The 23,194-nt window shown below is 37.1% G+C and overlaps 3 protein-coding genes across 3 annotated transcripts; 1 reads left to right on the top strand and 2 right to left on the bottom strand.

Moving 5' to 3' along the window:
- Nucleotides 1–445: 445 nt before the first annotated feature.
- Nucleotides 446–9,217, bottom strand: LOC108679507 (succinate-semialdehyde dehydrogenase, mitochondrial). Its single transcript, XM_018168135.2, has 10 exons — nucleotides 8,963–9,217; nucleotides 7,391–7,546; nucleotides 6,697–6,795; nucleotides 6,211–6,381; nucleotides 5,891–5,974; nucleotides 5,132–5,276; nucleotides 4,171–4,266; nucleotides 3,847–4,042; nucleotides 3,085–3,172; nucleotides 446–2,705 (listed from the first exon to the last, which is right to left on the bottom strand). Exons 1-10 carry the CDS (start codon nucleotides 9,017–9,019, stop codon nucleotides 2,523–2,525), a joined length of 1,275 nt encoding a protein of 424 aa, XP_018023624.1. The 5' UTR covers nucleotides 9,020–9,217; the 3' UTR covers nucleotides 446–2,522.
- Nucleotides 9,218–9,474: 257 nt separating this feature from the next.
- Nucleotides 9,475–19,781, top strand: LOC108679506. Its single transcript, XM_018168133.2, is given in 6 exon segments — nucleotides 9,475–9,690; nucleotides 14,050–14,118; nucleotides 15,326–15,448; nucleotides 15,716–17,344; nucleotides 17,918–18,082; nucleotides 18,895–19,781. Coding segments are annotated over 6 exon segments (2,367 nt in total). The 5' UTR covers nucleotides 9,475–9,684; the 3' UTR covers nucleotides 19,270–19,781.
- LOC108679510 (glutathione S-transferase C-terminal domain-containing protein homolog) lies at nucleotides 19,247–22,467 on the bottom strand. Its single transcript, XM_018168138.2, has 2 exons — nucleotides 22,198–22,467; nucleotides 19,247–21,918 (listed from the first exon to the last, which is right to left on the bottom strand). Exon 2 carries the CDS (start codon nucleotides 21,916–21,918, stop codon nucleotides 20,005–20,007), a length of 1,914 nt encoding a protein of 637 aa, XP_018023627.1. The 5' UTR covers nucleotides 22,198–22,467; the 3' UTR covers nucleotides 19,247–20,004.
- Between the last annotated feature and the right edge of the window lie 727 nt (nucleotides 22,468–23,194).

Raw genomic sequence — 23,194 nt, 5'->3', positions numbered from 1 at the left:
GCTTGTTTCAACCCTTCATCACTCAAGGCCGGGTTCACGCCATACTGCCGGTCACGTGTCAGGCATATGCCAGTCCATTATTCTTTTAATATATTTCCATAGAAGCATTCACACCATGGGCATGGCAGGTGCCTTGCACGGCTGGTGTAAATGTTGCTATAGAAATGCATTAAAGAATGTTGGACTGGACATTGACCGGCATATGCCTGGTGCGCGCCCGACAGTATGGCGTGAACCCGGCCTTAACTGCCACTTCTTGATTAAATGAAACGATAGGTAGAATTTTTATCGACTTTCACTCCGGATTCTCATTAAATGCCTCATCATTTACGAGTAATATTAATCGAAGAATGAATAAAACCTGAATGATGCAAAATATAATGCGAGTTCATTGTTTAGACGTCAATGGGTAGGATGGAGTATGGACATACAATACAAAAGAGTCGAGTTGGTAACAATATACTTAATTAATTCGAACAATGTCATGATGTGGTGAAGGCAGCAACTGAAGAGCGAGATCTCCCTTAACTTGGCTCAGAATAAGAAGGCAGTAACCAACATTAACTTCTGATATTGTTATTTAAACTGACAGACCTCAATAACCGAAATATTGCACGAGTACAGTAACAAACCTTATATAATTAAGAATCATTAACTGACCTTAGATAATTAACATTTATTACAAAATCATGGATAAAAAAGATTCAGTAACAAACATTAGGTAACTACGCTTAACTGGCAAAAATAATTAAGATTTACAACGACAAAAGGAAGTCGATGACAAACAACGCAATCGCCTCAAGGAATGCCACGGAATGCCACATAACACACCCACGCATCAACAACAGTGAACATTCATTCACATATTCAATAACTTGTCACTCACCCCAATAAACTTTATCATTATAAAAACAACAGGAAACGTAGTTCATTATTTTAAAGACGTTTAACAATCAAAGAAATAAAGTGATAGATGGAAAATCATGGGAACATTGTTATTGTTCCATTTTGAACCATTAAGAGGATAATCCAAAGAAAAAATTGTATTTTTGACCATTGATAATGAATGTGAAGAGCAACTTATAACATTCAACTGAATCGTGATGGTCTCGACATGTAAACAAAATGAAACATCATAACAAATATCTTCAGTAGCTCCACATTAACATTATTTTTACTGCAACAGTTCAACAACTGAACTCAACATTAAAACTATTTAAATAAAAATATTTCAAGCGATAACAGTATACTGTACACCTGATTAATACAAGGAAGAACTACCAAACAAACGCACTAATTTAGCTTTACTAACTTAGTTTTGAGATAGAATTAAAAATTTAAAGGCTATAGATACGGAAAATAATTAACAGATGAAGTGTTTTCTGATTTCTACCATAAATTTGGCTCAACGTATTTGTCACTTACAAATAACCTCAAATATTCAAAAAAATATGGATTTACTCGTAAAAATATCATAAAAGTCGAGGAGTTCAATCATTAAGAATATTCTGCGATTGTCATTCATAAATTGACCCTAAAAACGGGCAGCAATTCTGACAAATATGGTCAGGATACAGGGATGCGGTAGGCAGGATACAGGGATGTGGTAGGCAGGATACAGGGACTCAAAGTTCAAAATTCAGCTGCCAGGGGATTTAAGTTTACAGCAAGTAGCATATATTCACTGCAATATGTTCCATGAACACGAGAGAAATAATGTAAGCTCCTTAAATAATAGAGCGAGTCGTTCGTTTTAATGCATAACAATAGACTCGAAAATCGTGACTAAGAAGATGGTTTGAGGTGAAAACGAGTCAATATTTGAGTTTATTCGATATAAGAAGATACGGATAGTGACGTCGTAATCAATACATGATATTGATAAGTGAAATCTGAACACAAGTATGAAATATGGTAAAAGAATTAAAAACGGTAGATTTAATTACTTCGATTTAACGCAAAAAATAAGTCTTCAAATTCAACTCCAAGGTAGTTAATTAATAAATTGTAGAAGTAAATTGAAAATACAGAAAAGTTTACAATACCGTCACACTACAGCACTCATTAAAGTTTTGACACGGGTATTGAAGAATACTTTAAAGTGAGGACACTGGTATTGATGAATACTTCACGATCAAGGCTGTCGTCATGACCTAATAAAAAGTGAATAAATGCTAATACCGACACACTTAAATTTGAACAAAATCATCGTTTTATTGATTCGTAAGCAAAATCTTCTGTATTTAGCACCGAGCCGGATTGATCGTTCATCACTCGCATGAATGGAGTCATTACAATACACGAACTTGTGCGCCATTAGCCATTTAGCCATGTTTTCGTGGCACTAACTAGTGCGTCACTAGTCATGTATTTGCGACACTTACTACTGCACCACTAGCCATGTACACTAACTAGTGTATCACTAGTCACGTAGTCGCTACACTAACTAGTGCGACACTAGCCATGTATTCGCTACACCAGCTAGTGGGAATTTATCTAGCGGCGAGTAACCTAGCATGTGTTCAGAGATGCGTGTTGCCAATGCAGAGATACTTGATCTCTGTGTAGTCGTCGATGCCGTGACTCGAGCCCTCTCTGCCAAGACCAGACTCCTTGATGCCACCAAATGCGGCCTCTGCGGCAGAGATCAGGCCTTCGTTGATGCCCACCATGCCCACCTCCAGCTGCCTCGCCACGCGCCAAACCTGATATTGTAAATTTTGATATTACATCTAAATTTGCAAGAATAACGCTTAATTGTCTAAATTTGCACCTGTTTATTGTATTATTATTCTTAGTCTAAGAAGCATTTATCGAGGCGTCTAGTTCAAACGAACTTCGAAGACACGTCACACATAAGAAAAGTAAAAGGTTAAGTATTCGACACTCAATTAATCGTACTTTTCCTCGTGTACTACTCACAGGATAAAAAATAAAGACAGTAGAAGAAAGAATTCTTCATGTAAATATGCTCAACAAATTGCATGTAATATAGAAAGTGTAATGAAAATTACTCAAAAAATTGCATCAAAAAACAGAATCTGCGATGAAAATTAGCGGTGGTGACACGTAGGGTGAACTGACCTGGGACACGTCTTGGGAAATAAAGTATCCTGCCAGGCCAGACTTGCAGTCGTTGGCGATCCTGAGAGCTTCTTCTTCAGTCTCAAACCTGATCGAGGACAGCCAACATCATACAAATATTCATAACAAAACCATTAACAACCATGAGATATGCAAGGGCAGGGTGGCCCAGTGGTTACAGTTCAGAGTGCCAGGATTGGCGCAGAGAGGCGCGGGTTCGATCCCAGCTCTGTGCGCCAGTTTCTGGTCAGAATCGGCGAGGAGGCCGGGCGGTTAAGCACAGCAGAATTGTAGCAGTGAGTTGCGAAGTTCGAGCCCGCAACCTGCTGTGGATGTTCTGCGATGTTAAGAATCGGCGACAGGCCTACGGCCTAATAAACGCTGAAACCGCTATTATTATATATAACACATTTCTGCTCCGTGAAATTCTGCAGCATACAATCAACTGGAGAAGTGAAAGCTTAGAAAAACAATTCATTGGTTGTTTACAATTATCATAATTTCTCCACAAAAAATAAATTCTTAGCTCGTAGTGCCTGAGTAGTTGAGATCACCAAGATTGTAGCAGTGAAATGTGGGTACGAAATTCGCAATTAGTAGTGAAAATTCTGGTCGCAGTCGGCAAGTTGGCCGGGTGGTTATGAATCGGCGTTAGGTCAACATGTCCTAATCTGAGCTGACCCCGTCTCAAGTTAATAATAATCACTATTGTTACAATTATTAATATGATAATGTAGCAAGTTATCAACGAGAAGGACGTACTTGGAGATAGCAACAACAGGTCCGAATATCTCGGTGGCGACGCATGGCATGTCAGGCGTGACGTCAGTGAGCAGCGTGGGCTGGTAGAAGAGCGCACCCGCAGTGTGCGGTGCGCCGCCAAGCAGGACGGTTGCTCCACCGTTCACGCTTATGGCGGCCATGAGACTCACCAGTGAAGGAGATGGCGGCCATGAGACTCACCAGTGAAAGAGATGGCGGCCATGAGACTCACCAGTGAAGGAGATGGCGGCCATGAGACTCACCAGTGAAGGAGATGGCGGCATGAGACTCACCAGTGAAAGATATGGCGGCCATGAGACTCACCAGTGAAGGAGATGGCGGCCACAAGTGGGCTGGTGCAGAGCAAATTGCCCACGGCTGCAGCATCAGACTTGAGGGATGTGATGACATTGAACACTCCTGCAGGAATTATTACCTCAAATGAGAAGGATATGACAGAAGGTGATCAAATGAATCAGTGCAGTCGTTTCACAGAAATAAAATAGTATATTTGATTAGAACTAAAAAAAAAAAAACAGATTGTTCAAAAATCAAAAGTCATCACTTAAAATGTTGTACATTATACAAAACCAGAATTGATGGTGCAATCGCTTACATTTCAGAGCAAATTGCCCACGGCTGCGGCATCAGACTTGAGGGATGTGATGACATTGAACACTCCTGCAGGAATTATTACCTCAAATGAGAAGGATATAAGAAAAAGTGATCTAATGAATCAGTGCAGTCGTTTCACGGAAATAAAATATTATTATTCATTAAAACTAAAAGAAATTGTTTAGGAATCAAAAGTCATGGCTTAAAATTTTGTACATTATAAGCCAGAATTGATGGTGCAATCGCTTACATTAACTAGAAGACTAACGCAAACCACTGACACGAATGATGCATGCAAATGCCCAAAACTGAAAAATACAGCCATAGAAAATTGCAGTAAATTTGATATAAAAGTGCATTTTAACATAGTAAATGCAAATAATATTTCAAAAGGTTGGAATAACAGCAATATAAAACACACTTTTCTTAGGAGTGTTTGAGTACACGTAAATTGTGTGTCATAGCATAAATAAGTCATGTATCTTATGGCTGACCGCTTACAGGAGCACGATAGTAGGTTTCTAAACTAAATATTAGTACACATAATTTGTGGGTCATAGTATAAATAAATAATGGATGTTATAGCTAATAGATTACCAAGTACGTGATAATATGTTCATTAACAAACTTGATGCAAATTACTAAATTGTGACACGTCCCGAAGGCAGACCTGGAGGAATGCCTGCCTTGTCGGCAAGGGCAGCGAGAGCGAGGGCTGAGAAGGGCGTGTCTTCAGCAGGCTTCACGACACACGTGCAGCCTGCTGCCAGGGCCGCCCCCGCCTTACGCGTGATCATAGCATTCGGGAAGTTCCACTTCAAAACAGAAATAACATTTCAGGTTCCTGGTCACGAGTGAGATTAACAGAAAATGTCACTTATATTTATATAAATTTCCATAGCAGTGTGTAATTATTAAATAACTAGTTTAGTACATAGCATTCTGGGTACCAGTAGAAAGAAGAGTGTATAGAAAGCGACTGATGCTCATTTGAAGAATACGATTGTACACTCAATAAAAAGTCAAAATCGTGTCTTGGAGTGGAAATATTTGGGGAGTGATAGGAACACATCCCAACTGTCATTAAGCAGCCTTAAGTTGTTGACAGCCTTTTTAGGAAATCCATGTGAATAGTCATTTTCACTGGAAAATTAAGTGTTTTGTTGAGGTCAATTCAATCCCGGTGACTACAACAGTTTCTCCGCCACTGAAACTGATAAAGTGAAAACTTATGACGAAAATAAGTTAATGATTCCAATAAGTTTGGAAGATAAGTTTAGCTGCGGACAAAATTCTTGAGTTCTGACATAATAAATAAACTCAGCTTACCACAGAGACCTATTTGCCAAGTGTTTACTATGGGTGAACATTGAAAATAGAAGAAAAACAAGTAAAACATTTAATTATATAGCCTCAAAAAAAGCCTTACAGGAGTGATGAGTCCAGCCACTCCCACAGGTTGACGGATTAATAACATTTCTCGGTTAGGCAAGGCTGGCTGCAAAACTTCACCCTGCAAACAGTATATCTTGTAAGCAATAAATACGTACAAACAATTGACACTATCTCAGGAGTCAAGTCTTGGTATTATAAAACAATTTAAAGTAGAAATTTCTGAAACACCCTCACTGTAAGGTGTTTGAGATACTGTATATAGATAGTTTGATAGGGATAGATTGGATCTTAGTTATGTCAAGAGATCTTCTACTTTGGGATCTTCAATTATGTAAAGAGGTAATTCAAGCTCACATGTATTCTTGTAGCCTCCTCTGCAAAGAATTCAAGGAACGAACTTCCATATGCCACTTCCCCACGAGACTCTGCAAGAGGCTTGCCTGCCTCAGCAGTTAGGATGATGGCAAGGTCTTCCTTGTGCTCCTCCAGCAGCGTGAACCACCGCCTCAACAGCTTGCTTCGTTCCTGCACCAAACATGCTGTTAAGTATACAAAATTTATGTTAAAAATAATTAAAGCAGGGTGTGATCTTTGGAGGATATTTCAATAACACAAATAATCAATTTTTGGCTTGTGGGTTATGAGTACTTAATTATAGTCAACAAATTATGAATTATCACAATAATTACGCCCCAAAAATATATGTTGCAAAGCTGTACAGCAAACAGTTTGAGACAATTGCAAGGGCAAGTCTTGAAGCATTACAATACAAAGACAAATATGAAGAGCAACACAGCTGTTTTGTATGGAAGTAAAGTAATATTGAATTCGGCCATTGACCTTTGCAGTAGTGTTCTTCCAGGTGGCGAAGGCAGCATGAGCAGCAGCAATGGCTTCCTTGGTGTCAGAAGCATCCATGGCAGGCACTTCACCAATAATCTGATGGTGTTAAATTGGTAACAAATAAAATAAAGAAATCCAATAAAATTGAAAAAAAATGAGATTTTAAACACTAATGCTACAACCTCAATAGAAGAGAATTTTACACCAAAACAATTTTCAGGACAAAATACAAGCCATTTACATCAAAAGAGGTGATGATGATACCATATAATATACAATATGATATATACAAGTTTCAGGTTTAATTATAAAAAATCCCAGAAAATTTTTCATGGCCTCTCACCTCATAGTTATAATTGAAATTTTATAGCTTAAAATTCATCCTTAAATAAATGTTTGTATTACAATAGAAATCATGTAGGTTTGAGAAAAATGTCCTATAATTTAATCAGATAAATTAGAATCTCTTTAATAAGAGATACCAATTTGTCATGATTTGAAGCCCAGAGCTATTTTTTACATGAGCAGTGTTAGTACTGGTATTGTGGATACCACCCAGTCCCACATGATTGCCTTATCAGTCATCATACACTCATTACTCATAGTAAATCATGGGATCTAGAATAAGACAAGTGATAAGACAACAAGAAAACTGTCATCTATTCTTTAGACACAAACACTTATTACTTACCTTTCCACTGGCTGGATTGTCTACTTCAAAAGTTTTTCCAGACTTGGCACCAACAAATTTGCCATTAATAAAAGCCAGATTTTTCATCAACCAAGGCTCTTGAAGTTTTCTGCCATGAAGCCCAGCTAGAGAACACATTGCTCTTCTTGAGTTCATCTGTAAATAATTATATTATGATCAAAGATAGAAAGACCCACTGATGGTGACGGACCCAAGTTTTCAGCTATAAGTATTGTAAAAATGCATTGGAAATAAATTCATAATTTAGCTGAGCGGTCTGCGGTTAGTATGACGAGCCTTTAAACAGCAACTACGATCAATAAGGTATAGGAAAGACATTAGACAAAGAAACTAAAGCTATAGTGTTATCAATTCAACAAACGGGCAGAGGTAGATAGAATTCAAGGTCATGGTGGGCTTGCTAAACTGCCATTTGTCTGACACTCAACTACTGTGAACTACACTGCTACAGTCACTGCAGCATAGTGGCAAACCAGTGAGTTTTTAGAATCAGTTCATTTTTAATTTCCTCATTTACTCAAGATTTTAACAGATTTCTTATGTATGATAATTCTGGTACGTATCTAAGATACTTTACTGGTATACTTATAGGACTCAAAAAGGAACTTGAGGAAGAGTCTAAAAAAATCTCTGCTTTGCCACTATCGGGCATCGGCACACATATCGAGTTATTGACAAACCAGATATTTTTTAGAATCAGTTCATTTTTATTACAACACTTCTCTTTATTTTTTTCAACGTTAAAAAATTGAAAAAATAATTTTGTCAGCTACAAATCTTATAACTGATATTTGACACACTTTTACCTGTCCAATTGATCTGAAATTTTGCACACTTGTGTGAAGTCAGAGGCAATGCATGAATCAATTGTCCAATTGACAGAATAAATAATTTTGAAAAAAAATTATATATCAAAAAATATGATAAACTAATTTTTTTAATAATTGAAAGTAAAATGAGAAATTCATTGTACATCTTTACGACTGAAGACACTGGATTCTTTAGAAGTGTTGTCTTTAAAAAGTAATTTTTAAACGTAGGCCTATATTATTTAATTTCCTCATTTACCAAGATTTAAACTAATTTCTTAAGTATGATAATGCTGGTATCCAGGATACTTCACTGGTCTACTTACAGGACTCAAAAATGAACTTGAGGGAGAGTCTAGAAAACTCTCTGCTCAGCCACTATATTAGTATATAGCAGGTTAGCAGCAAGCAAGTAAAGCTAGTATAGCCACGTTGCCCACGTTGTTTGTAATCTGTAGACGATCTAACTACGATCAATAAGGTATAGGAAGGACATTAGACAAAGAAACTAAAGCTATAGTGTTATCAATTCAACAAACGGGCAGAGGTAGATAGAATTCAAGGTCATGGTGGGTGCTGAACTGCCATTTGTCTGACACTCAAGTAACTCAACTACGGTGAACTACACTACTAGCAGTGACACTGCAGCAAGCAAGTAAAGCTAGTATAGCCTACGTTGTTTGTAATCTGTAGATGTACAAACATACATTTTAAGGTAAATAATATCCATGTTTACTCTTACCATTATTTCCAAGCAGTTTGAGCTTTTCAGAAACAAAGATCTTGTGAAAATGAGCATTATCTACAAGACGCAGGAGGGCACTTAGCAAATACGATGCGCTACAACCGACCTCAGCGCCGGCTTGGACAACACTGACTGTATGACTTTCTGAAGTTCTGAACTCTCATATTACCCATGCTTGCGCTATTGGTGATAGCTTCATATCATTTTTAAATACCGTACTCTGGAGTCTGGAGGCTATTTGGATGTTTTTTTTTTTGCTTAAATATCCCGTGGCACTTGAAAAAAATCAATATGTTTGATGCAAGATCACAAGAAAAAAAAATAATTGTTGAATATTTTTATTCGAATTCTCAAGAGACTAAAGCAATCGAACATTGTTCGTTCGTGTTAACTCATGTCGAGCTCATACTACGGAGCTGTAGGAAGTCAAACGTGGCGCCAGTTCTCGCCTCCACCCGGAATTGGATTCCATTCTACTACACCTCTGTGACCTCTCAGTCTCTGCTCAGTCAGCAGTGAGCAGTGTGTGTCAGGGTTGACACTTGACAGGTTAACCGGATCGCCTACCAGCTTGAGTCCTAGTGTATTTCGAATATTGGATACACAAACTCATAATTTGCTTAGTTATAAGGGTGCTTATATTGTTAAATATGTGTGGAATATATGCCAGCATTTCAAAGTGTTACTGTAAAATAAAATGTTCCGTTCAACTCCAAGAGATGCAGGTGAGAACCAATTTCGATTACGGTAGCCGGTAGGAAGTTCATTTAGGTATCGTATATATATTGCACATAGTTATAACGGTAACACCATAGCTTATTTCTTGAGAAAACTTTACACTGTCATTTTTAAAGAAATTGATTAGCCTACCTGCTCAGTTTTTAAATGAAAAAATGAGAAATATAAATTGAGATGTCTAAATTTTCATTTCATCTACTGGTATAATAAAATCAAGTGTTGTGTACTCTAAAAATTCAAATTCATTCACTTGTTTTAATTGCTCCAAAGTCCAAATTATTCAAGACTTGAAAGAAGGGTTACCTACCATCCAAGCTACCATGAGTACCATCAGTACCACTGTACCATGCGGCATGCTTTGTCACCGTTACAATGCTATGCTCCTGAGCCGGGAGCCCTGATTCCATTACATGTTTGAAATTTTTCCTTAGCAAGCTGTGGTTGCTGTGCTTTACTTCAAATTATTGAAGTGCACATAATGAATTTGAACATTGGTTGATGGCTGATGTCATGCAGTATTTCAGTACACTAAAACAATTTAGGTGTTTATTTTCTAGGTATGCTCAAGGATTAAAGCAGCAAAATGAGTAATCTTTTATAGACGAAATTGAGATGTTAGTCGTTTAAATGATGAATTGTGAAAACAGCAATTCCGTAAGAATGTTCAAGATCTCTTACAAATTCTGTGCAATGGCGGTTCGGTGTAATTCCGTGAGAATTTTGAAATACATTAGGCCTACTCCTGATCATTACCTTAAATTTCCAATCGGGGCTGATGGGAGACTGGGAGTCATGGGACAGTAGAACTGTCAGTAGTATAGTATAGTACTATAGTACCAGTAGTAGGTATAGTATAGTATCTTCTGCATTGAAGAATATGCCTGGATAGGTACAATGGATAGGCCTGTCGCCGATTCTTGTACTTTTCTTGGCTAGACTGGCATTGGCTATGGCTAGACTGGTAAGAGTAAGTATATGTAATTTCCAAGCTGCCAGGTCAAAAAAGACAATTTAATTGTTAATCTTGCTCAAAATGGCAATAATAGAATATTTTAATTGTCTGTTTATAATTAATTTCTTGATTTACCCTAAAATTGCATTCAATCATTTCAATATCTCCCAATCTTGGATTGTTGTATAGTGTATACTGAAGGATATTAAGGATCGTAATTAAGGATATTACATGGATAATTACACTTGAACAAAGTTTTCCAAAGACCACAGCCTGGCACAGGCAAAAAATATAATTTTCATGGGTGAATTGTGAAAATTTCTGGTTAATGACTTAATTTAATTTGGCCATCTAAAAAAATTAGAGTAAATATTATGAATTAAAAGATGGACATGTTTTATAATATCCAAAGGTGTGTAATTATGTTTTACTTTATATTTAGCTAATATTTGTAACTGATCATGCTACTAGGCTGAATCAATCGTGAATATATGAACCTACATTTCCATAATTCCACCCTGCCCAGCTGCGGGTGTTATTGCCAAGTATATTTTAGATGCCTTCCATCTTACATATACTGTACTGTGATTATTTTACCAGGCATTAACCCTAATCTGCATGGGTTTGTTGGGAAAACACCCTTCATTTCTAATAAAATGAGATCTATTCTTGGTGTTGAATCAATAATATTTTAGCTATTTTGATCTATAATAATTAGGTAGGTCATTTAGCAAACTACATATAAACTTTTACAACCAAGTGAGCAGCTTTGCATGGCAGCAGCTGCTTTTGTCAAACTTATGGCATTAGTGTTCAGCAAGCAACAGAGGTGGGAGGCTCTTGAGCATTCTGCTGCTCTCAAATCTATCATTTCATGTACTTTTTGCAATATCAGGCTATTAACTCACAGATAATGAGATCAAATAGACGAATGGAACAAATAAAGTGATAAAGAAACCAGCAATGAAGATGCACATGCTCCAGCAATAAAGATGAACATGTTTTCAGGTGCACGCACACGTGAATGAATTACAGTCTCCTCACCACTGGTAACATCACCACAATATTGACTATCAAGCGGTCAGAATTGTTGTAAATGGAAATGGCTCTGAATAAAAAAAGCCTCTGATTGGGACCTGAAATTCAGTTGTTTCATTCTCATAATTTTTAAAAATGGATTAGAGTTCATAATTGTGAGTTTGAATACTGCATTTGATAGAAAACAATCTATATTAATGTTTAGTAAAATATTTGTTGCGTATGTTTGGAAAGAATCTAAAAAATACTTGACAGAATGAAGGGCCAAAATCATTTGCAGCCCGGGTTGTAACATAACACAAAAATGCAGGGTGCTTAGGGTTAATCTTGTCTTCAAATGCACAATCCTGAATTCATAACCAATTGAATTTCTGGTCTCAAGTTGGGACATTTCTGTGTATAACTCTGACTGCTTGATATTGTGGTGTTACCGATGGTGAGGTGACTGAAGATAATTTACATGTGCATGTGCCTTAGAACATGTGCATCTTTATTGCTAGTTTCTTTTTCAAAGTTAATGTAGCAATAGTTTTTTTTATCTCATTGTCCATCAGGTCATTGCCCATCATTGCAAAAACAATGTGAAATGAGACATTGCAGCTGAAAGCTTGAGTACCTCCTGCCTCTGTAGCTCATGGAACACTGATGTAAGTTTGACAGGAGCACAGTTTGCTGCCGACGTGCAGAGCAGCTAACGTGGTGGTAAAAGTTTTTACATAGTTTGCTAAATGACCTACCTAATTATTACCTATAGATAAAAATAGCTAGAATATTATTGATCCAACATCAGGAATACAGTAAATCTCAGTTAGAGAGTATCTTTTAAGTACTTAAGTAGAGACTTTTTTTAATTACTTTCTTTTTGGGGGGCGGGTGGGGGAGTTCTTTAAGTAATTAGATAGGAACTAATTAGCTGCTGAGCTCTTTAAATATAGTGTCTACTTGAGTTGTGCTGCACTTACGTGTTTAGTCTCATCTTAAAGCTGACATTCTGGCCTATCCAATGGTACCACTACCATCTCTGTACGTCGATTTTCACGTACACGACACTTCATGAAAGGGGGGCGTGGGGGGAGTTCTTTCAGTAATTAGATACGAGATAATTTGCTGTCCACTACTACAAATATAGTGTTTTTATGAGGTCTGACTCAGTGTGCCCCTGGGCTTTGTAGGGAGAGATGCGCATGTAGTTGCTCCCATCATCCTTGAGTGGAATCAAGCTCCAGAAACATTTAGATTTAGTTTGGAATCTATGCTACATTGAGCGCATATTGTGGTGCGTGCGGGACTTTGTCGCGCTCTCCTCAACATTCACACTTACATGTATTGTCACGGAAAACCTATCTCCTCCTACAGTTTTCAAGCTACAGCATTGAGAGATATACCATTCGATTTGCAAAGGAGAGATCTACAGAATTGCGTATGGATTTTTGTTATTTCGTTATAGTTTGAGAAATATTTGGCAAAAAGGGGGGGGGGAAGGGGGGAAAAATAAAAAATTTTACGAAAAATGACCCCACATCCACAAAAATTAGAATTTCGAAAAACGTATACGCAATTTTATAGATATGGTCTTTTGCGCATCGAATGATATGTCTCTCAATGTTGTAGCTTGAAAATCCTAGGAGGAGATAGATTTCTTGAGGACCCCCTTTTTTGCCGTTTCATATGAATTTCATGTTTTCTATCAATTTTTTTGGAAAATTGACACGAACAAAAAAGTCTTAGATTTTTGTTTTACATATGTGTACCAAGTTTCAAAGAAATCCGTCCGTAAATGAAAAAGTTAGTTTTTGACCCAGACACTCCCCTTAAACTAGTTCAGGGAATTAAAAATGAACTGGTTCATAGAAAGTCTCTCATTTGCCGCAATTGGTAATGTATGATAAGGCTGATAGTCATTATAATTACCAGTCTACTAGATGTAACTGACTCAAAAAAGAAGGGCAACAAAAAAGTCTCTTGTTTTCCTCAAATCTCAATGATTTGAAATTCTCTAATAAGATTTTTAATAAAACTGTACTTTTTATATGTATGTACCTAGGCCAAAAATGAATGCTTTCAGAGTTTTTATTATTCCAGTCCACTTATTTTAGTTTTTTGTTGAATATTCAAATGTTATCAGTTTTGAGTAATGATGAAGTATGCTAAACTTAGCAAGGATTAAACATATTTATTGCCATTTCTTCATGAATGTCCTCATGAATATCTTTCTAGAATTTGAATTTACAGAAATGCCTAGTAGATCCATTGTATATCAATGTAATAATGGTTATTCAAATTGGAATTTTTTATTATAAATCTTGTTTATTTTTGTGATCAAGGCCAATTAATGACATATTTTCTGTCTGTACAGGCTGAACAAGAGCTACTCAAGCATCGAGGTCCTGATGTTTCTTCTGGTGTCACCATTCACATTGGCAATGTATGTATGTCTATTATTGTCTAAAATTAATTTAGGTGCAATATATATATCTATCACTCACTTTTTCTTATTTTTGGCCCATTTGAAGTTGTTCATACTGGAATAAATTTATTACAAGTTTTGTTAAGGATGAGAGAGTATTTATTGTTAACAATTTTCTTGTTGTTCATCGCAATTTGGCTAAGCAGGCTTTTTGTAGGATGAGATAGTTTGAATATCAGGTTTTCAAGAGACATTTTGTTTTGATTTTAATTTACAATGTTTTGAATATTCAACATAGATTATCCAGTAAGTGAAGAGTTATAAACACTTGTAATTTAAATTTTGGAATGACATTAGTACATACAAGGTGTATTGTGGAAATGCCTTGTATCAAAGCTGAAAATTAATCAGAGATTACTGCAAAAACATTTACTAAAATAACTACGTACTTCTAAAGCCTGATTTAGTTGAATTGAGAAAAACAATAAGAAAATTGTTAATAATAAATACTCTCTGATCTTCAACAAAACTTGTATTAAAGAACAGCTTTTTGCCTACTTCACTAAGAATTTATGTACCTATATGCAACTATATACAGTACCTATATCAAAATTGGTGCAATTTGGCAAAAGTTTTTCTTTTATGCTAGTTTGATTGAAAACCAGAGCATACTTTTTCTTAATAATCATCTTATTTGTTTTTTCAATGAGTCAAACAAAATTTCTTGCTGGGGCCAGAATATCAAAAAGACAGTTACTAAATGACATATTAATGGATTTAAGCCTGATTTAGTTGAATTGAGAAAAACAATAAGAAAATTGTTAGTAATAAATACTCTCTGAGCTTCAACAAAACTTGTATTAAAGAACAGCTTTTTGCCTACTTTACTAAGAATTTATGTATATGCACCTATATACAGTATATCAAAATTGGTGCGATTCGGCAAAAGCTTTTCTTTCATGCTAGTTTGATTGAAAACCAGAGCATACTTTTTCTTAGTAATCATCTTATTTGTTTTTTCAATGAGTCAAACAAAATTTCTTGCTGGGGCCAGAAGATAGAAAAGCAAGTTACTAAATGACATGTTAATGGATTGCAATGTTTTGAAAATACAATTTTCATAAGCAAGCAGGTGAAGGTTTTGCAACACTTGAAATTGAACTGTGGAAATAATTTTGATAATATTTTTTGTCCAGAAGTGTTAGTTAATTTGATTTGCTTGCAGCTGAGTGTTGTGCTGAAGGCCACCGTACTCTGGCTGCAGGGCAGCAAGCCTGCCCCACAGCCTCTCTCAGATGATGACGGCAACATCTTGCTCTTCAATGGAGATGTCCTTGCTGGAGATCTGGTGTGTGCGGTGTTGCTTACTGATATACTTCAATGAAGGGGAGAGATGTGTATTGAATAATGCCAGTATTTGGTTTGCACTTATTTCAGAAGGTTTCCCTTATAGATAAATTATTTATAAATTATAGTTCTTCAATGCCATGTAAATGACTAAGACAAAACAACAGTTCCATTTAAGTAATGTATAGGTAGTGTTTTGTTATCCAATGTGTTGAATAGATTAAAGAAATTAATGTTACTTACCTCTAATTGATTTACTAATTTTCAGATGCCTCCACCAAATGAAAGTGACTCAACGCATTTGCTGAATCAGCTCTACTGCAGCGACGAGCAAGACTTGCCTGAATTGATAAGCAAGATTTTAGGTCCTTGGTCATTTATTTATTATCGGAAGAGCTCTCAGCGTTTATATTTTGGACGTGATGTTTTGGGCAGACACAGCTTACTCTGGTCTCATAAAGAACACTCTTCACTAAATCAGTATGGGAATGAAAAATGTACTGTAGAAGCTTCCCATAATGAAAAGGTGGAAATAATATCGCTGGTTGACAAATCCAATGAAAATCTTGGGCAGCAGAAATGTTCTCCAATCTTTGTATTGAGTTCTGTTTGTGGGTGTAGTGATTTGGAGGAAGTTCCTACTTACGGCATCTTTGTGCTAGATCTGAAGAACATGGATGAAGTAAATTCAAGTTATGATAAGTTTCCTGTATCTCTGATACCTTGGGACAGCAGTTCAAGCTATTCTTATTTTACTGACGTGCCCATTGCCAATGATAGCTTCATGATATCACCAATAAGAGAACAGTTCAATATGGTGCTTCCTGATCCCGACTCTCTCCTTGGAAGCCATACGCAGTGTGATGCAAAGTTGCCTGATGGTAGTGAGCCTTGTGAAATTTTCAGTGATAGTTCATATGTAAAATATTCCGACGTGTTATTGAATTTACTTTTGCAATCAGTGGAGAGGCGTGTTGCTGCATGCCCAAGTTATTGCCTGAACTGTTCTGTGTCCAATTCAAGTGGTGCTGATGAGTGTAATCAGGGAGGATTTTTCGTTCCTGATGCACTTAAATTAGAAGACATTAATGGTCATGGTTCTTTAGAAAGGAAATTTAATGTAAACCCAGTTGGAATTGCTGACACTGAAAATGGAATTTCTTTTAACCCAAAGATCAGTGGAAACGGTACAGCAACTCTAAGTTGTAAATTAAATGATCATAGACTGGCTAACAGTATGGAATCCTGTTCCATCAACCATGAAGTCACTAGTGAGAAGGCGCTGAAGAGTTTCAGTTCAAAAAGAGCTGACGAAGCTATGAATAAAAGTGATAGATCCATGGACTGTTGCGGTCACTGCCGTGTGGCTGTGCTTTTTTCTGGTGGTTTAGACTCGGCTGTGATTGCTCTTTTACTTGACAAATGTTTGCCAGTGGGAGAATCGATTGATCTTATTAATGTTGCTTTTCCCACTCACGGGGAAATTGCTCCTCAAAAGAGCAAGAAAAGAACTAAAAATATTCAACATCAGAAACTAAGGAAAGTAAGTTGCCCAGTTGATGAGAACATTCCAAAGAAACCCACAGTTAGTGACACTCAATCGCGCAACAACATGAAAACATTGAATTTATTGAGTGTGGAACATCAAAGGAAGCTTTCCCTCTGTTCTGAGGACAACGGTGTCAACAAAAGTACTTCTGAAGAGTTGAAAGATAATTGCAACATTGAACCAATGTCTCAAGAGACCGAAGGCAACAGCCCTGACATAAGAATATCTTCACAAGATTTAGGCAAAAATTCAAATTTGTCCTTCGAAGTACCAGATCGCGTCACAGGACGCTTGTGCCTGCAACAGCTACAGACTCTCTGCCCTGATAGGTCATGGAATTTTGTTGAGGTGGGAGTTAGTAATATTAATTAAATGCTTTAGTTTTTCATTAATTCCATAGCTCCAATCGAATTTTATAAAGGGACAAAGTACATCAGAATTTAATGTTATTGGCTGACAGTGTTATTTTGTGATGCCACTTTCTGCGCTTAGTGTATCAAATCTCGAGCTGAAAATATTTTTCATATTTCCACGTTGATTAGAGGTACAATTATTTTGAATCCAGACAAGAAAAATCCAGTTAATTTTACATTCAAAAATATTTATGAAAATTTCTTTTATAGTAGGTATAGATGCAAATGTTTTTACCCATGATATGCTATTTTGAGTTATCCTTAATGAAAGTGTTGATTTATGAAAATGTGATTGCGGTGAATTTTTATTTTTGGAAAAAGTTAAAAGAACTTTAACACAATACATTGGTCACAGCACCACAAGATCACAACTCACCACAGCACCATAAGGCCACCACTCATCACAGCACCACGAGACCACCACTCACCACAGCACCACAAGACCATGTAACACCTCATAACTCCACATCTTCCTGGAGACACTACAGCGCCATATTGTGCTGCGCAGGTGAACGTGTCACGCGAGGAGCTGGAAGCATGTCGCGCCTCTCACATAAGGCCGCTACTGAGGCCCCACAACACCGTCCTCGACGACAGCATCGGCTGCGCCCTCTGGTTCGCTGGACGTGGCCAGGGTTTGGTCTCTGGCCAGCCATACGTCTCTCCTGCCAGAGTGAGTATCGGTCGCCTCAGGCACGTGGGTGTTTACTGAGTTAGTGGTTCAAGTAAATCATAATACTTGGAACATTAACCTTCGCTGGGGTTATGACTGGAAATCATGATTACACACAAACCTCCAAATTTAATCACCACATTGTTTTCCTATCAAAAGCCAGATAACGAAAGTTACTGTTATAAGGTACGTAGATAGTGTGATGGTGTTGTACTAACTTTCTGGGCTACATCACCTGGCCGTAAGTGAGGTGGTCATAAGTCATCTATGCAACTTGTATTAACTTCGATTATAGTAAGAATAGATGACAAAGAATAAATATTTTAAGTTATTGTTATCGGAATATTGTTTGTATAAGTGCTAGATCTGTTTTTTTTTCTTCAAAATAATCCTTTTAAGCTCAGCTGTAACGATCTTTGATAATTACCATAGGGCAAATTATTTACAGGGCCTTATATCCTATTCTGAGTATCTACATGATCATCGTACTTTCTAACTGCGGTTATACTTTGAACATTTTCTCACATCGGTGTTATGTGTCCATATTTACCTACATGTTCATTTTACCACAAATAATCATCTCCCTACGAATTTGATGGCAAGGTCAGTGTTTTTATTTGCGATTAATTCTCAGGGCAGGTTTTCAAAAACAATTAAATTTGTAAATTATCTGATATTATATATACATGACGTATTTTTACCAGTAATCACTAATGACCTGAATTATTATTCATCAGAGTTGTATTGCAGTACTGCAACGAGTACTAAAATGCTTGTCGCGTCCCGAGATCCTCAAGAGTTGTACCTCTCAGGTGCTGCTGTGCGGGCACGGCGCGGACGAACAGCTGTGCGGATACTCGCGGCACCGCAGCGCGTTCCGCAGCGGCGGACACGCGGCGCTGCTGGCCGAGACACGCATGGACGTCGAGCGGCTGCCGTCGCGCAATCCGATTTGGCTGAAAGCTGACCTTCGGCTGCCGCGTGGCGTTGGTGAGAAGCTTTTGCTGCGAGTACTTGCCTACAGACAGGGACTAACTTATGCTGCTGGCCTGCCTAAACGAGCAATTCAGTTCGGCTCCAGGATAGCCAAGATGGATGACCGCAAAGAGAAAGGTGACCAAGTTTGTTGCAGGCTAGCTGCATGAAGGTCAATCAAATTGAAGGTCAAAAATAATTTTTTTTATTAGTAAAATTTTCACAATTTGTATTCAAGGCAGGGGATTGAGATCATTGTTGAAAAACACGCCTTACAACAAGTGAAGGTTCTTATTTATGTTAGGAGCATTTGATCTTAGTGAGACAAAACGATGCATATAATCCACATGTTTAAAAAATGGCTGATTTTTGAGTAGATGATTTTAGTTTTTCGTCGCTAGGTATTGAGATGAAATAAGTTTGTATAATTTTTATTTATTTAAGAGACATAGCAGGCTTTCAACGTCTGTCCTATCCAATTTTTAACATTTCTACGACCATGAAGCAGTATTTGTAAATGAAACGATAATATTTTGTAAATTAAATTACACTGTTCAACACAATCTAACACTAGGTTGTCCATCATCGATGCGATAATTTTTTGACAATCTGTCAAAGTCATCATTTGTATTAATTAAATATAATAAAATATAAATGAGACCAAATGCTATTAATCACATGAAGATACGAGTCAGTCGCACATGTGTTCATTGGTTTGCGTAAGACTAATTTTTATTACCTATGCGTTGATGAAAGTTAAACAATTTTGCTAAAATAATGTCAAAGGCCCACCAAATCATAGGTGGTCAGAATTAACTACCGTAACATAGGACGTGCAGTTGCATAAATTAATGGCAAGCCTTTGAACTCAAGCCTTGAAAAACAACCTCTACATAATAATTATAATCTCAATACGATAACTTGAATGTTCTGAAAAGCTAAGTCTTTCATGTACGAGTACCTATGAGAATATGATTCTTGGGAGAGCACGATGGAGGCACCATGAGATGCAGTTCAGTTGAGTATCCCAGCTGCTGAGCGTGCAGGAGTCTATCACCGTCCACGAGGCGCATGCAGAGTTGCCCTTGTGCCGTGGATGGATGATCTGCGCCATGTGTCTGGTCAGCTGCGTGGCATATCGTGAGGTAATCCATAATATCTGGTAAAAGTTCACAGAAGCGTTGACTGCGAGGATAGTGCACAGTTGGGTTAGGTTTTATGGACCCGTAACAGCATGGCGCACACACAAATGAGGCTTTTTGTTGGAAACATTTCTCTAATACCATATCAGTTGCCTGGCCACAAGCATGAAGACAAACGCCTACGTCAAATTCTCCTGTGAAATAATCCAGATTGCACTGGTAAAATTCCACGTTGTCGAGTTTCAAAAGATTTGCTCGCTTTTTAGCTCTTTCAAGGGAGCTGGATTTATTTTCCACCATTAAAATAGTGCATTTAGGAAGCATGTATGCTAGTAACAATGCTACATGACCGCCACCTGCACAAAAATCCACTATTTTGTGTCCTGGCTTGGCTATTCTTAGCACGGCGTGGATCATATTTTCCAGCTGCTGGCACTTGCGCTGCAATCGTGAGAGAGGCAGATTGCCTTCCTGAGGGTGCACAGCTTTTGGGTAGTCTGACCATGGAATCTGGAGCAACGCCGTGTTTGGACAGGCACTGTATTCTGTATTCAAGCTAGAAAGACTTTCAGTTACACGACTAATGTCTTGTTGACACGTCATCCTTCCACTCACATCAATTCTTGCTCGGTCTGGATCACTCTTGTACAAGCTTTCATCAATAACTTTAGGGATGGTAACATTTATACAGCAATTTTGTTCTCTATCACAACAAGAAGTTTCTATCAACTCGATAAGAGGTAAAGCTCTCTGTATTATTTCACTGGTCGACAGCGAGGACAACCATTTCATCACGAGAGGAGATATATTGGCGAAATCCATGTATGGCTCTCTAATGGTGATCAGTTTGAAGCAAACAAAAAGTACAACATCAGCTATAGTCATGTCCAAGCCCTCTGCAAAACAATGTTCTAATTCTGGTAGTTCATGTAGTTTCTTAGACAGCATGTTTTGTTTCTCTTCTTTTGTTTTCAGAGTTTTGACCAGATATTCTTGCTTCTTTTTCAATGCATTATGCAAGATAAGTGGTTTTGAAAGGTGATTGTTGAAGCGTAAAACAGTGCTAGGAAACTCTATTGTATTTGATACATTTTCCTCTATTCTCTTCTTGGAAAATGACTGGAAGAGTGCAAGTGGCGCTTCTACTTCACAAAATCTGGTCCAGCAGCTCACCTCAGAACAGGATTGTAAACAACCAAGTCTGAAGCCTAGTAATTTCTTAGCCAACACATCGTTATTCTTTTCAACTGCCTGCTTGAGCACAAAGCGCAGCGAGGCAGCTAGGCCAGCAACACACCATTTTTCTGCTGGACAAACAACTGCTGGCAGCGCACATCTCTTTAATAACTCTGAACATTCATCAGTGTGTAGCTGTGATATAGGAAAAGCAAGGCTTTTCTTATTTGTTCTGAAAATTAAATTTGTACACGAGTTTTCTTCATTTGCAACATTCAACCTATTAACATCACAGCAACTGTCTTTGATTTTAATTTTATGACCTCCATCTGATTGATGGAATCCATTTAACTGAGTTTGAGAAACTTCCTTGGTGCTCTCTTCTTTAGTCGAGTTTATACTATGCACCAATACAACGTGTACCGGTAGAGATGAACATGCCGCCTGCAAGCTGAAGAGCATCACGAGAGACTCGGCGGGAAGATGAATGATGTCTTCATTTTTAATGTCAACTGATCCTTGTAAGTAGAGAGTTCCATGCATCTGGGGTAGAAATAATTGGAGTTAAGATATGTTTTCTATGTGTTCAGTGAGAAAAAAAGTACTATTATTTTTATTGGAATGGCCAATAAATACAGAAAAAATTTTTGATGTGTATTAGCACATTGAGCTTCAGCTGTAGCCAATATTTAGGTGAAGATTTATCAGGTCAACAATTCTCTGCTAAATTATAATTCTAGAGATAGTTACTATTAAGTGAGATTTGGGTATATATTCAAAACAAATGTACATACACATCATGCAATTAATTTTTTCACATACTTCCAACGTGTGGTTGACACTGGTTGATGTGGGAAGAGTCAGCAACAGTTAACAATAATAGATTTTTTAAACCTGCAAATAATCAGTTAATTGTGCATTAATCAATGTCCATTTTGACAATGCTTATTCATATACCACATGTATGTAACTAATACACGGTTATATTCAAGAACCCTCATCCTGGGATACCTACATCACTGGGTTTATATGATATAGGTATATATATACCCAGTGATAGTCTGAGCCAGCTAGAGTTCAGATTCGACTAGCTCAAAACCTTACACTTTTTTATAAGATACCAAATCATTGTAATTTTTAATTAAAGTTACTACTTTATTTTCCACATTGAGATTTTTTGCTTGTATTCTTTGGGCTCTTAATTAAATTAGGTAAATATGTATCAGTCTATCACTCATTCTTCATTTTACATTTAACTCAAAAAAAATTTTTTCGCATAAATGCTTCACCTTCATTCTCTACATCTAGTGGTTTTTCTTGCATTTTCTGGGCTACTAGTATTTAAAATTAGATAAAGATAAAACAAATTTATAAGTTTCATTTTCTCAAGTGCCAGTTGCATTGAGAATTTAATGCCTCAATTGTAAAATTATAACTTTAGTCAGTAATGATAATTCCAGCACAACATAAAAATCTAGCTCAGGCTTAATGATGATGATGAGATTACTATTCAAAAAGCACTTGGCAAGATGTCACTGATACTTTCATTGATTTCATCATTTTCATACAGTCTAGGCTATAAGGCTCTAGCTATCTTCAGTTCTCAGTGTCAGATGGGGAAATCTCTTGTAAGCAGTCAGAAAGACTCCATCAAGGATTGGAATTTTCCTACTCATTTTAGAAATATCATGGCCCCCCCTCAAAAAAAAATCTTCAATACATTTGAAATCGTGTGTACCATAGTACACTTTCATTAACTGTCCAATAGGAGGTATTCATCTAGCAGGAATCTCATGGTTTAAAAAAATTGCAGGGAAGC

Source organism: Hyalella azteca, unplaced genomic scaffold (genome assembly GCF_000764305.2).
Source record: "Hyalella azteca isolate HAZT.00-mixed unplaced genomic scaffold, Hazt_2.0.2 contig1112, whole genome shotgun sequence".
In the NCBI taxonomy this organism is placed as follows: domain Eukaryota; kingdom Metazoa; phylum Arthropoda; class Malacostraca; order Amphipoda; family Hyalellidae; genus Hyalella; species Hyalella azteca.
Note: the sequence above shows the minus strand (reverse complement) of the source record. Positions and strands in the feature narration are given on the sequence as shown.

What these genes read in the sequence shown, in the direction of transcription:
- LOC108679507 (XM_018168135.2), bottom strand. Translation starts at nt 9,019, where the DNA reads ATGCTCATTTTCACAAGATCTTTGTTTCTGAAAAGCTCAAACTGCTTG. An exon ending in ACAATCCAGCCAGTGGAAAG is followed by an intron (nt 6,796 to 7,390) that starts GTAAGTAATAAG and finishes TAACACCATCAG; the next exon opens with ATTATTGGTGAAGTGCCTGC. An exon ending in CCTGTTGTTGCTATCTCCAA is followed by an intron (nt 3,173 to 3,846) that starts GTACGTCCTTCT and finishes GTCCTCGATCAG; the next exon opens with GTTTGAGACTGAAGAAGAAG.
- LOC108679510 (XM_018168138.2), bottom strand. Translation starts at nt 21,918, where the DNA reads ATGCATGGAACTCTCTACTTACAAGGATCAGTTGACATTAAAAATGAA.